Source organism: Labrus mixtus, chromosome 15, assembly GCF_963584025.1.
Source record: "Labrus mixtus chromosome 15, fLabMix1.1, whole genome shotgun sequence".
NCBI lineage: Eukaryota > Metazoa > Chordata > Actinopteri > Labriformes > Labridae > Labrus > Labrus mixtus.
The window spans coordinates 27,809,815-27,824,353 of record NC_083626.1 but is presented as its reverse complement, the minus strand read 5'-3'; the positions used below and the strand labels follow the sequence as shown (position 1 = coordinate 27,824,353).

Sequence of the window (14,539 nt, the reverse complement as noted above, 5' to 3'; positions counted from 1 at the left end):
CAAATTTCCCCTGAAGGACGATGAAGTGTTTCTTATCTCTCCTCTCCCCGATCGTCTAAAAGTCATTACAGAGTTTTGTTCTTCTGAAGGTCGTTTCATGATCAGAGTGTAGAGCAGGACAGATACCGTCTTCACATCCAGCAGCTTCTGAGATTAATGAAATCTTATGTTCCTCACTGTGAAGTTAGAACTGAGTTTAGGTCTTAACTCCGGCTGCACCTTCAGATTCTTTCTCCACTAATCGGTTTGTTTGCTTTATAAAATGGTGAAAAAGGAACATCAGTGTTTCCCAAAGTCTCTTAGCCTGTGGACTGTACATGGGACGTGACCTAACCGCTAGGCCAACTGCACCCCCTGCAGCTCTCCTGTTAACCTCTGTGTGATGATCAACGTGCATCTTTCCTCTCTGGATTCCCGCTCTGCGATGTACAACAGTATTGTTGGATGTTGGGGTTGAAACAGAGGTCCAGAATGATCTTCATAAATCAGATTGCTATTTCTCTAAGTCCCGCTCAGACAAGTCAAACAGCCAATCATGCTGTAGGATTCTGGTGAAAACCAAACGTCTAACTGCAGCATCGATATTAAAAAAGGAAATAATCTTCAGAAAAGGTAAAGAGGTGATAATGGATTTGAAGTGTCTAAAAATGTAAACTCTGGTCTGCGTTTTTTGTTTGTTTGAAAATTTAAAAAAATCAGAGAATCGAAAAAACACCAAGTACACTGATTTACACAAGTCAAACAGCCAATCATGCTGTAGGATTCTGGTGGTGCACCAGGAGAGGCCAATCAGATTTCAAGGGTCACCCCTGTCCAGAAACTAGACGGTTTTGGACCTGATCTACCCCCCCACCCCTCATAGACCCGGGTGGTGGCCTGAACCGAGTCTTGTTGTGAACGATTATTTGTCCAAACAGTCTTCAAGTGTGTATTTATCTGAATCTTGATTTCAGTTCCTTCTTGTTTTTTGGTTTATTTCACTTGTTCTTAATGTGATGATCATTATTATCTGTGCAGCTTGTTTTCTTTGTTCAGTGTCGGGCTCAGTCTGAACACTGTAACGAAGCTGCTTTCTGTTTTCAGAGTTTAATCTTTGATTTGCTGACACATTTTGTTCAAATATTTGATATTTGTTTGGGCGTGATTGTTTTTGTGTTTGTCTCGAGGCTCTGGTGTGTGCGTGAGCAGCATAAGAAGAAGAAGAAGACACTTCTATGTGTTTTTTTTATCGAGTTGGCTCCGGATCAGAGCGTCTTGTAAACATCTCGTCTTCAGTGTAGTAACCCACATTTGAGAGCGCGTTTTTTGGCACCAGACGAGAATGAGCTCAGAGCCAATCCTCTAATGGACCTCATGAGATTTGTCTGATTTGTGACTCTCTCTCTCTCTCTGAATCACCTGCAGGCTGTTCCTCTCTCTCTGATCCTCTCCACTCTGTCCCCTCTTCTCGTCTTTTTCGTCCTCTAGCTTCACCATCTTCTTGCGTCTGCATCTTTTGCCCCCCCTCCCCTCCCCCTCCTCTTCTTCAAGGTCCCTGAGGTCCCGAGGGGGGAAAATGCTGCAGTTAGACGTTTTGGTTTTCACTGAGCTGCAGCCGCTGCTGAAATATGCATCATCAGGACTCTGTGTGTGCACAGCGGTGTGAAGGCAGAGCGGACCACAGCTCGGCTTCTTTCACCTTTTAAAAACACACACTGTGCCTGATTTACCGTCTGCTCCCACGGCCGTATAAACACAAAAAGAATCCTCGTGGTTTCTGTTATTCTCTGAGGACTTCAGTCAGCGGACCCGTGTGTCTGAACTTTGACTTTAGGAGACGATGTGGATCCCTCGTTCATCACTGAAAGAACAAAACTATAAAAACACTCAGAAGTAAAACTCTGGTGTCAAGTGGAAACAGCGTCCCTTCATTTATGAAACAGGACTTTGAGAGGAATGGTGCGTTCAGGTGCTCCTCAGATTGTCCCAGTTCCTGAAGTTAGAAAGTCGTTCTTCTGTGTTGTTCAGTGTGTTCACGTGTTTTCAGGTCAGAAAGTCTGAATCTTGTAACAACAACAAACAGCGTAAACGCTACGTTGTTATTCCAACTTGAGCGGGTTTTCACGAGCAACAGGAAACAGGAGAGAACCAATCACACGATAGAAGGCGGGACATAACGTCAGGAGGAATTTGATTGGATTGTTAGCTCGAGAAAAGAGATTTAATTCCTCCTGGCTTTGTTTTGATTTTTGATTTGAATATTTATCTGCGTTCTTCCTCGTCCTTTTCCGGTTTCTCCTTTATGTGGAATGACGATTACAGACTACCGCCCCCTGCTGGCCTGGAGAGTTATTGCCTCTAACGCATGTGCAGAACGTTCGTGGTGATTGGCCGTCGGCTGCAGTCTTTGCGGTGTGTTCAAGTGCAACTTTTTGGCCAAGACAAACAGCGGCCTTCGTCAACACTAGTTCTCTACCGTCTGCTTGGTGTGTCAGCGCCTTTAGACCGCTAACTGGAAGGAGGTGTTTCCAGGTGAGGTGTTAAGAGTGAGGCACGTCGAGATGACCGTCTGAACTAGCTCGCTCTAGCTCTTATTTCAGTGGTGAACGGATCAGAAACACACATGATCATGCCTTTTACTTCAATTTGACACACAGGAAGTCGTCGACTTATTTATTTATTTGATTTCTTTTTTGCGTGTATTCATTTGACTTTATGTTTTATGTCTTTTAACTTGATTCTGTATTTCACATGTAGTTTTCTTTTATCTCATGTGAGCTGTTATGTATTTTATTTATTCTTCTGTACAGCACTTTGGTTTAACTGTGACTGTTTTAAAGTGCTTAACAAATAAAGTTGGATTGGATTTTAAAAATGAAAAACAGTTGTTCTTTTTTTTTTGCAACCGAGCAGCGGAGAACTCGTTTAGCCTGGTGTGAAACTTTGATGTGCTAATGAGTTTATCAGTGCAGACGGAGGGAGAATGAAACGAGGAAGGCGTTCTGCTTATCAGATGTTTCCTCGGTATGTGAATCTTTCCTCTCATCTCTCCTTCTTGTTTCTTCACAAAAGCAACGACAGGAATCTTTGTATTCACGACGCAAACCGATAAATCGTATGTCACAAAGAAACGATGAGATGTGATCATGAGCGAGCTGAAGTGGAGTCCGTTTATTGAGGAATCTGTCCGATGTGTTTGTTTTTTTTTATAACAAGTGATGCTCCTCCTCTTTTCAGCTCGCAACGAGGCGAAGGTGTACCACTTCAGGATCCAGCGCTCCACCATCGGGGCGTACTTTGTGTCCGATAAGGTCTCCTTCGCCACGCTGGGAGAGCTCATCTCGTACTACCAGAAGAACCCGCGCAGCCTCGGGGTGCTGCTGGAGGAGCCGTGCGCCCAACAGGTAGGACCCCAAAAAACACATCAGGTTTTTACTTCTATTCTTGTGAGGACCTCGACTGAGATGATCGATGGTGAAGGAACAGAGTCGAGTTTCTTTTAGTGATGAACATTTATCAGCAGACTCTAAAGTTCTCCTGCAGGACGGTGGTCTTTCCTTCAGTATGACCCAAACGACTGTAGTAACGTGATGCTGCAGCTCGCTCATAAAGCCCTGTACTCACTTTTAACTACGCGTACACTAACCCATCAGCCGTGTCCATCCTGCAGGGTTTGAAGTGTTGATTGAGCACATCCTCAAATTTAAACTCTACCTGTCTGTGCAATATACAAATAATCACTAGGAGCAGTATAGAGTAGAGTGATGGTGATGAGACTGGAAAAGACAACATCAGAGACACCAGAGACACCAGAGACACCAGAGAGCTGCTACGACTATGGTGGAAAGTTTTTAAAGTCTTTATGTGATTTTTCACACTTAAATATAATATAAATCAAATATATCACTTTGTTTACATCGCCGGGACGGCCGGCTGACTCCTCCCCTCGTGTATAAAAGTTGTTTAATTGAGGGACTAGAGAAAAGAAGAATAACATACTGTACTCACTGCTTAACTGTGTTTCTAGATCACGCTCATTTCAGGTAAATTTACATGCAGTGTGAAGATACGAGCAGAATAAAGATCGCTAGCATTAGCATGCTAACACGACAATGCAGCGCGAGTTGTTTTGGTTTCATGCTGGTGCTCAAGGGCGACATCTGCTGGATCAAAAAATCACATATAAAGCCTTTAAGTAATGTTAACAGATTGAGTTTCAGATTGATCAACAACTCTGATGTGTCATTGCTGTTGCATAGCAACAAACATGCGTACCAAAATAGCTGCAGACAGATCATCTCTACTTCAGAGTTTAACTCAGTCTCTTTTATGTGGTGCGCCCTCTAGAGGATTCCTCCAGTAACATGTTTTGTAAAAAAAGCGAGTATGTGAACAGAGAGAACTCCCATGATTCCCCGCCAGCCTTGGTGTCATTTTCCCCTGGTGGTGGAGTTTACATACTGTATCTTTAAGGTGGATGCTGCAGGATGAGTTGATATTTCTCTTCATCTCTACCGGAGGCTCCTTTAACTCTGAAATTATAAATGAAATCCAAACATCCTCCGTTTAGAAGAATCTCAACGGTCCTCACAGAGATAGAAGTCCATGAACAGCTGCTGTGTGTTTTAAAACCGTCTCTAACCACACACCATGTTTGTTAGTGTGCGGTCATGGAGCAAATATATAAATGGTTTATTTACTAAAGAGAGGCATTTAAAAAACAACAATAGAAACAGATTTCACAGTTTGTAGAACTCATCAAGTTTATTTATTTATAAAACAAATGTAACTCATCATGACCCTTTAAAAAACACAGGACTGAAACAAAACATTCAAATATTAGTCGAGATATGAAGAGAAAACTTGAATGAGTGTAATGTGAGAAAATAAGTGTTGCAGAGCTTTTAATGTGCAGCTGATTCTTTAAAGTAAACAGACAGAGTTAAACCTGCTGGTTACAAGGTAAGAGACGAGATAAGATCTTTATAGATCCTCGGAGGGCAAAGTGCGTCAGCCGTAAAAAGACAAGAAGAAAGCGTGCAAGAAGAGATATGAATAATATGAAATAAAGTGTATATACAACTATTTACTAGTTAAAGTATAACTTACACGATGTGTTCTATATGTCAGGTTTGATCATGTACTGTTCATATGGTTTCCCCCGTGGTTTGATGTGATACTCGTGCAGTGATTTGTTGTTGACTGGAACTTATTTGAGGTCTTACCGGCAATCATGAAGATCTGAATATGTGTTGCTTAGTTACGCCCTCATAAGGAAAGGCAAGTTTATTTATGGTGCACATTTCAGCATCGAGGCAAAGTGCTTCTCACAACAGGAAACAGAACATTTAAAAAAATCACTAAAACAAACAATCACAGAAGATTCAGTCTGATGTGTTCAAATAAATAGAATTCAATTGATTTAAATAAAATAAGAAAAAAAAAGCAGTTGAAACAGAAGCTAAAATATAAAAAGATATATAAAGTTTTTAATTGTTTAATGAAAGGCAGCTGTGAACAGGTGAGAGCTTCAGCTGACCTGCAGTTTTCTGGGAGTTTGTTCCAGATATACGGAGCATAGAAACTGAACGCTGCTTCTGTGTTTGGTTCTGACTCTGGGGAGAGAGCAGACCTGTCCCAGATGACCTGAGCGGTCTGGGTCAAAGTAAACAAAGCATATTAAGAACATAATTCATGTTTAATAACTTCCTGACTGAGCATCAATAAGTAGAAATAAGTAAGATAAACTCTTAACGACCTGTTAGCTGCAGACTGTGGTCATGTAGAATAACAAGCAGCCAGTGAACGGTGAATATTGTGACATTAATTTAAAGTGTCGCCTCACCAAGAAGTTGTTTGTATTCTTCATGCATGAAGAAAAAGTGACCTATGATTTTCTGTGGCCGTTATGTAAAGACAAAATACTGACAGAGAAACAACAGCAGAGACCATTTGGGGGAGGGTCGTCTGATGAAAACGTGCAGGAAGTGAAGGTGCTTAAAGAGATAATCAGACACCTTCCTAAAAGATTAGCTCAGCAGAAGTCAAAGCATTCAATGTGATTTACACTTCCAGAGAAACTCATTATCACTTCATCTAAAAATAACTGTCCACAGGATCCCCCCTTTAAACTGCATAACTCATCATCTTCAGATATCAAATCATTCTCTGATAACTTTCCTCAAATCCTGCAGACTGGAAAAGCTGCTGGTTTATTCTGCATAAATATACTTCAACAAATCCAGGTATAAGTTTTAGTTTCAGCCAACACACAAACACTCCATGGCACCATTATACTTACGCTTTACATGCCCCAAGGCATTATGGGAGCTGTAGTTTTAAATCGTTTGCCATGATTGCCTATAAATTAGAGAAGTGAGGATAACATTTTACATGTTTCATAAATCAAATCTGATGAAAAACAGTTTCACATCGTGTCCTAACAGCATGCAGCATGAGTCAATCGATGCTATTTTGGCGAGCGACGCAGCAGCAGGAAACAGCCCGACGCAACGTTTCACCCCGACGCCCTGATTCTATTTTCATTCCTATCGCTCGCATGGACGAGGAAAGAGGAAGATGGGGAGTGTACAAGGCACTAAAACTCATTGTTCTCACTCATCAGAGCGTGTTAGCTTGTTGAAATACAAAGTAAGAAGAAGCATAAATATTGAACAGATGCAGTGTGGACAGCGAGCGCCCGATGCTGCGCGATGCAGGACACGGTGTTTCTAAAATAAAAACCGGATACTTTCAGATTCAACCTTCTTTTTAGAGGTGGGGAAAACGTTGATTTATGTAAAAATAGAGATTCTTATCTTCTGAGATTCTAAATCAATTCATAACGTTCAAAAATCTATTTTTTTTGTGGCTAATCAGTCACTCAATGCTAAGTGCTAATGCTAACTCTTTAACTCAGTAGAACGCTAAATGGAGCTGCAAGAAATTCAGCCAGTCTCTCAAATGACTCGAGTAGATCCTGAAGTATGTACTGATTCATAAACAGACCTTGAATCCAGAATCAAAAATAGATTCTGAATCAAACCGTGACCCCAAGAAATCGAATGTTGAGACACCCAAAGATTCCACAGGAAGTAAACAGGTTGTTGTGTCAATATTCAAATGTTACCTTCATCCTCACTGCACCTTAGCAAGAGGTGAATTTGTGCCCTAAATATATTTCAACTTCAGGAAATAGTCCTCAACCCAACAGGATGTGCACTTCAGCTAACAGAAAATAACTTCTCTATTTATTTTCACAAAAATGACGAGAAATAAATGTTCCTGCCGATGTTTGAAATCCTCCTTTTCATGCGAGCAGCTTCAGAAACATGAAACAAAGTGCTGCAGAGACCCCGAGTCCATCTCTCTGTTGTTTCTCTGCAGCAGGAACTTAATGAGCGCTGTCTTATATGCATAATTAACGCCGAGAGGCAAACATATTTGGAGCGTAATTAACCACAGAGTACAATATTTGGAACAGTTTTAGACAAAAGAAAAAGAAAAAAGAAAAAGGATCACGTGTCGGTGCTGTAATTACATGCAGTGTCTCTATCTCTGCAGCTCGGCTTAAATTAAACCCTCAGCAAGTCATTCTTTATTCATGGCTCATCAGACGGAGCCCGGCGGGAGACGACCACGCATCGGCTCAAAGACGTTTCTCACTATCATTTCCTGCAGAATTAGAAACCAGCTATTTAAAACGGCGGCGCACACACGCTCGTCACGCTCTCCCCGAGAGGATCGCGTTACATTTACAGACGGGATGAAAACATCGAGGGTTCTTCTTTCATGAATAAAAGGTGTTTAAGAAGATAAAGTCAGTACCTGTCGTGGATCAGAGGCCGCTCAGTGATCCCTCCCTCTTCTCTCTTGTCTTCCAGACGAGGCTGTGAGTCTGAGGCCGCCGACACACTGAACACACCTGCTGTCATGACCAACACACACACACCAAAAACACAGAAATACACAACTTCAGAGTCACTCCCTCTTACATGCATGAGGAAAGGTCTCTTTTTTTTTTCTTTTTTCAGTTTGAAGCCTTTTTTTTTGTCCCTTTTCATTTCTTTAATTTATATATTTGATGAGCTTATGTTGATGTTTTTAACATGTGAACATGTGTCTCTGACATTTCAATCAATCCTTCAAATTTATAAAGACCCAACAGTCATCCATCATGAGAAAAGCACTTGGCAAAGTTCTGCTAACAGGCAGAAACCTTGAGCAGAACCAGACTCTGGACTCTTCTGTTTACTCCGCTTATTTGATTTAAAACAAAATCCACTCCACCATGTTTCTCTAACTCTAACATGTGTCTCTAGTCTGTCTACAAACCCCCCAATGATGAGAAAAGTCCATCCTCTCTGTCTTCTGCCTGCTCCACTTTTCAGAAAATGTGTGCTCAAACAGGCCGTTTGGAGATTTTCCCTTCATGACATCACAATGAGCAGTAGCCCCTCCCCCAGGTGGGTGACACTCCCACAGCTAGGTGTTTGTTCTGCCCTCTGAGTCTGCCTTCTCTTTGGTTTCTAACAACCTCGCTCCATTTGGTCGATTTTCAAGGTTCAGTGAAATTATCACACATCACAGTCTGTTCTGAATATCTGCAGGGATGTAATCTCTGCTTCTTGCAGACGAGCTAACTGGCTAGTGCGGCAACAAGGAACCTTTATTATTCCCAGATTAGCTAAATATTTGATAAAATCCCCTCACTATGTCAAAAGAATTTCACTCAATTCAGAATATTGTATTTTAAATGTAAATGCTCTAAAGTATAGATGATGTAAAATAATTTGTTCCTTTAATGAAACCATGACTGAAGATTCTACTTCTGCTGCTTCACTTTAAAAAGAATGAATCAGCTTTTAGAGAACAACACGTTTAGATCTTTAAGCCTGATCGGTTTAATGTTGTACCCGTAAAAAGAGTCTCTAATGATACCTTCAATCTCTTTTTATCGATTCTGATTTGGTTATCAAACTGCCAATAAAAACGGCTGGAGCGTGGATTGTTATCTGAAGGACGAGCCTTTAGGTCTAAGAGCAGATTCATCCCGATGTTTGAACGCCTCATAAAGCGCCTCATCAGCTGTGTAAAAGCACAGAGTGGTTCCATTTGTCACATTAAAAGCCATTAGTGAGATTACATCAAGTATCATTGTTGATGGAGGGAAACAACATTTCAATTAGAGAGAGAATTTTTTGCAAACCTTTTTAACATCGTTTACAGACAGCCAATTTAACCCACAATGCACTGCTGTTGGGTTCACTTCCCTTGTTTTGTCCAGATTGCATTCTCACTTACAGCGAACTGAACTCTGTTGCACTCTGTTCTGCAACAGAGACAGAACAGGCTGTTTCTGTGTCTGTATCTTTAAATATGTAAATGAGCTGTGTCTGACCACGCCCCCTCTCTGGAAGGGCTCGGGTGTACTCGGTGCTTTCTCGCTCCATGTCCTATTGTTTACGGTGAGAAGGCAGACTCAGAGGGCAGAACAAACACCTAGCTGTGGGAGTGTCACCCACCTGGGGGAGGGGCTACTGCCCTTTGTGATGTCATGAAGGGAAAATCTCCAAAGGCCTGTTTGAGCACACATTTTCTGAAAAGTGGAGCAGGGAGAAGACGGAGAGGATGGACTTTTCTCATCATTGGGGGGTTTGTAGACGGACTAGAGACACATATTAGAGAAACATGGGGAAGAGGATTATGTGTCTAAGAGAATGAATTACATTTTGGATATTATGCAACTAAAAAGTATTTTATGTTGTTGAAATAACAGCTGAATGGTTTTGATTTCACAATAATTTGATTTGTACTGTCTCATTTCTTTGTGAATTATTGTTTTTTTTTAAAATTAATTTATCATATTTTTCATCATTTCATTAACTTCATGTTTATCAAAGCACTCGATCAGCAGCACAAACTGTTTAGTAGCTTCTGTTTGTTTCTGACAATAAAGCGGTCTAAAGGTTTTTAAACACACGGGCCAGTCTTCATCCTTTCAGTTGTCTTTCACTCACCTTACATTAAGACCATCGACCTGTCGCTGCCTCGCCATCCAAAGGACGATCTGTCTGCATCAACCCTGAGAGAAGAGAACATTTTTGATTTATTTGATAAGAGGACATGTTAATTAAAAGGTATAGAGAAAATAAGACCATCTAGTTTACGATTCTGGAAACATAGTTAAAGTTTTCTAAATGCTCAAATAAGAAAAGTTACCTGAAAAGAAAATCTGACTCAGGCTACACATTTCTCCAACAGCAAAGAGTTAAACACAAACTGTTATGATTCAGATTAACAACATCCTGTTAAGTTTCATCTGTCATTTTCAGTGGAGGTGAACTGAAGGAGGAGAACGAGTCTTAGTTTGGCTACACACTCGACGATTTTCAAATCTTAACCGATTTTAATGAGGACTGTTTCTACTGATTTTTTTTAAAGAGGACATATTATCCTCCTTCTCCACCTTTTCAAACAGTCCCCCTGTGGTCTAAATGAAACATCTGTGCTGTGCTTTGGTCAAAATATAACATGAATCAAGCACCAGAGGAGGTTTGTGACCCTGTATAAACCAGCTCTCTCAGAACGCTCCGTTTTGGCGTGTGTGTCTCTTTAAATGTAATGACCCCCCCCCCTGAGTTTTTCCCGTAGACATCACTCTTCTGTAGAGAGAATAAAAATGGCCGACCTGTGCAAAAGTTTTGCTCTAGGCTGGGGGTGGAGTCCATGGGTGGAGATACCAGGGGAGGGGAGGGGATTTTTTTTTAACCAGAATCCCACTGTGACATCACAAAGAGAGCACATTTGAAACGGAGCATTTTTCTCTGTGTTGTAAGACTTATGCAGACCACAAACAAAGGACTGGATGGGTTTATTTCACATGTTGTGGGTCAGTAGACACTCAGGTTACACAAATAAATGTTCAGAAACACTGTAGAAGTGGATTTTTTTCAGAATATGTCCCCTTTAAGATAATAATCCTCTGAACACAAACACTGGATGACTACACTGTCATGACCTTGCTGTTACCAAATGGTTTTTGTTTTTATTTACCAAGTTTACGAGTTAGCTTGACATGTGCTCTTAGGCATACCTTTGACATTTTACATACTGTTTCTATCTTCCTTTATGCTAATCTAAGCAAGTTGTTTCCTGGTTTAAGCTTCATATTTACCATACACAGACATGAGATAAACGTCTGCCGTCTTAACGGTTTCATAGCAGAGACGAGGCATGATGGTTGGACACTCATGGAAACCTTGTTTATTTATAGATCAACACTGGTGTAAACAAAACCAGTTTTCTTTTTGTTTCAGCCAACAGTAAGGCGTCCCTGCAGCGCTGAGCTGAGAACACACAGTTCTGTATTTCAGCATTGTTCAGAGGGAGGAGGTGTTTAAAACTCCAGATCCATTTGATATCTAAAATGCACATTTCCTCCGTGTTAGGACTCGTGTTCATATCAGGAGGATACACGTTGTGTTTGTCGTAGTGTGTGTCTCTGCAGGATTATCTACTCAGGTGTTTATGGTGATGTAAAATCAGAGTTTGTGGACTGACGCTGTGCTCTCTGTGCAGAGGGAGCTCTTCGACATGGAGCCGTGGGAGAGACCGAGAGAGGAGTTCAGACTGCACAAGAAGCTGGGAGAGGGGCACTTTGGAGAGGTGTGGGAGGCTCTGTGGACCACCGAGAACAGGAAAGTGGCCATTAAGACGCTCAAACAAGGTAGGCATGAAGTGTACCAGTTTAGTTATAATTCATAGAAAACAGATAGTTTGGGTAATTAAAGAAGTGTTCTTAGATTTAGTGTTTGTAGACGTCTCACTTTGTGTATTCACAAAGATAAAAATCCACTTTAAACGTTGTCCTTTCTCTGAATATTTCCCCCTCTGCCTACTCGGAGTCGTTTCTTTTCCTTTATGATGACCCTGATCCACAGAGTGATCGTTAATAAGAAAAGCAGCTTAGAAAAGTTTTGTAGGAATGAAAGATGAAGATTTGAAAAGTGCTGAATAAGAGAGCAAAGAGAGTGAGGAGGTCATCATTCACCTACAGTAAATATTTCTGTCTCTCCTCCTGCAGAGGACACAAAGCAGGACGAGTTCGTGAAGGAGGTTCAGGCGTTGAAGAGCCTCCATCACCCGAAGCTGATCCAGCTGTTGGCCATGTGCTCCAGAGGAGAGCCAGTCTACATCGTGACCGAACTCATGAGCAAAGGAAGCCTCAAGTCCTACCTCGCCTGTGAGTCACAAAACACACACAGAGAGGGAGAGACCTACTCCTTTAAGTCCCAGTTTTATACACCTCTTATTTTATTTTATTTATCTTATCTATTTTTTTGTTCTTATCTACTTGCTATTTGACTTTGTGCTGCTGCAAGGCCTGAATGTCCCCTCTGGGGTTAAAGGTCACATCATCTCCTCCTCTTCTTCAGTGTAAATAAGTCTCAGAGTTCCTCAAAACATGTGTGTGAAGTTTCTTGTTCTAAATCCACTCTGATCCTGTATTTGATCATGTCTATAAACGCCTCTATTTCAGCCCTGCTCAGAACAGGCTGTTTCTGTGTCTGTACCTTTAAATATGTAAATGAGCTGTGTCTGACCACGCCCCCTCTCTGGAAGGGCTTGAGTGTACTCGGTGCTTTCTCGCTCCATGTCCTATTGTTTACGGTGAGAAGGCAGACTCAGAGGGCCGAACAAACACCTAGCTGTGGGAGTGTCACCCACCTGGGGGAGGGGCTACTGCCCTTTGTGATGTCATGAAGGGAAAATCTCCAAACGGCCTGTTTGAGCACACATTTTCTGAAAAGTGGAGCAGGTAAAAGACGGAGAGGATGGACTTTTCTTATAATTGGGGGGTTGGTAGACAGACTAGAGACACATGTTAGAGTTAGAGAAACATAGTGAAGTGGATTTTAAAGATCCCATATTCTGCCCTTTTTGGGGTTTGTATATTTAATCTATGTTCCTACTTTTGTACGTTCACAATAGCTAAAGTCAGAAAAAAGTGTCTGTTTTCATGTACTGCTCCTCCTTGCTCCCTCTACGCTCTGAGTCCGTCAGCTGCACTCTGTTGAGCCCACACTGTTAGACCCCATGTGGGCTAAGTCTGCTCTGATTGGTCTGCCGATCCGCTCTGTCGTTATTGGTCAGTTGCTCAGCACGCGTCTCGGAAATTTGAACATGAGCTGCTGGGCTTGCCACAACGAGCCAATGGGCTTAGATCAGTGATCTCACACTGACAATGACGTCGGACTGACACATTTTTATCGAGGGGGGCTAGAACCGAGCGTTACATGCAGCTAATGCTACAGCTAACTGGAGGAGGTAGGAGAAGCCGCGTTTCTGCGGACTTTGAATTTTTGCACATAGATGTGACTAAACATGTACAGGACACTTTGAAAACACACTAAAGAGCATATAAAACCAGAAAAAGCAGAATATGGGATCTTTAAATAATATGTCACCTTTAATAAAGTAAGATCTTATCTTATAAATTGATGCGGCTCCTGGAAGAGCACATAAAAGTTCATGAAATATGTCAAATTAAATTGATTCCTCTTTGAAAGCTGTTGGTTTCATTGGTTTTTGGATCATTTCCTAAAACAGGAGACTTTACTGTGGCTTTAAAAAAGCAAAGAGGTTTAAATCAGGAAGTTAATTTAGCTTTTATGGGTTTGATAATTTCCCTCTTTACCTCCGTTTCTTTTTTTTTGGAACCGTGTGAAAAAGTATTTAGGTCAAGTGACTTTAAATCTCTCCAGAGCAAATGGAATTATAATCTGTGTGCCGGCAGAAATTTAGTTCTGACGTTCGACAAAAGGCTTTAATCACAGAGTCTTAGTGAGCAGAGTGTGAGGGGCTTTCACTCAGATGGTTCTCATTCTCCGTGTGTGTGTGTGTGTGTGTGTGTGTGTGTGTGTGTGTGTGTGTGTGTGTGTGTGTGTGTGTGTGTGTGTGTGTGTGTGTGTGTGTGCCTCGACTGGACTTATCTGCTTTCTGTGCAGAATTAGCTGCATGGTTTTAGTGGAGCTTTCTACTTCAGTAAAATAGAACTCCCTTCAGAGTCTTGTCGGCTGTTTGATATCAGTAGATCGTCATCATCTTAATGCTCAGTTTGACCCTTATGAGGTAGAAGTAAGCAAAGACTTCCTAACTTACTCCTCTGTAACGCCTCGGTACAGAGGGGGGGGGGGTCACTTCTTCCCCCGATTACACCTCCGCTACATTCAGATTGAGAGAGTATCGTCACCGGGGCGTAAATATCTCGGCTTTAAACGACAGTCTGAACAGAGTTTTAGACGGTGATCTATCTTTCGCTTGCTGCAACTTTTGTCTAAAAACACGACTGTAGAGCTGAAGGAACTTAAAGTCTTTATATTCACACTTAAATGTAGAAATCAAGTATCTCCTCTGAAAATAACTCTGTGAGTCATGACTGTCTACAATGGATGTAACACCCGAGTCCCACTGTCTGTGATGTTTTCAGAGTTTTCAGAGTCCTATCTTCACTTTGTTTACATCGCCAGGACGGCCGGCTGACTCCTCCCCTCGTGTA

The 14,539-nt window shown here is 41.6% G+C and overlaps 1 protein-coding gene across 1 annotated transcript in view; it reads left to right on the top strand.

Moving 5' to 3' along the window:
• The window catches only part of srms (src-related kinase lacking C-terminal regulatory tyrosine and N-terminal myristylation sites), a 29,964-nt gene that overhangs the window by 8,153 nt on the left and 7,272 nt on the right, over positions 1 to 14,539 (top strand). Inside the window, exons 3-5 of the mRNA XM_061058314.1 lie at positions 3,217 to 3,383; positions 11,560 to 11,707; positions 12,065 to 12,223. Of these exons, the coding sequence (XP_060914297.1) occupies positions 3,217 to 3,383; positions 11,560 to 11,707; positions 12,065 to 12,223 (474 nt within the window). The remainder of the gene's footprint in view (positions 1 to 3,216; positions 3,384 to 11,559; positions 11,708 to 12,064; positions 12,224 to 14,539) is intronic.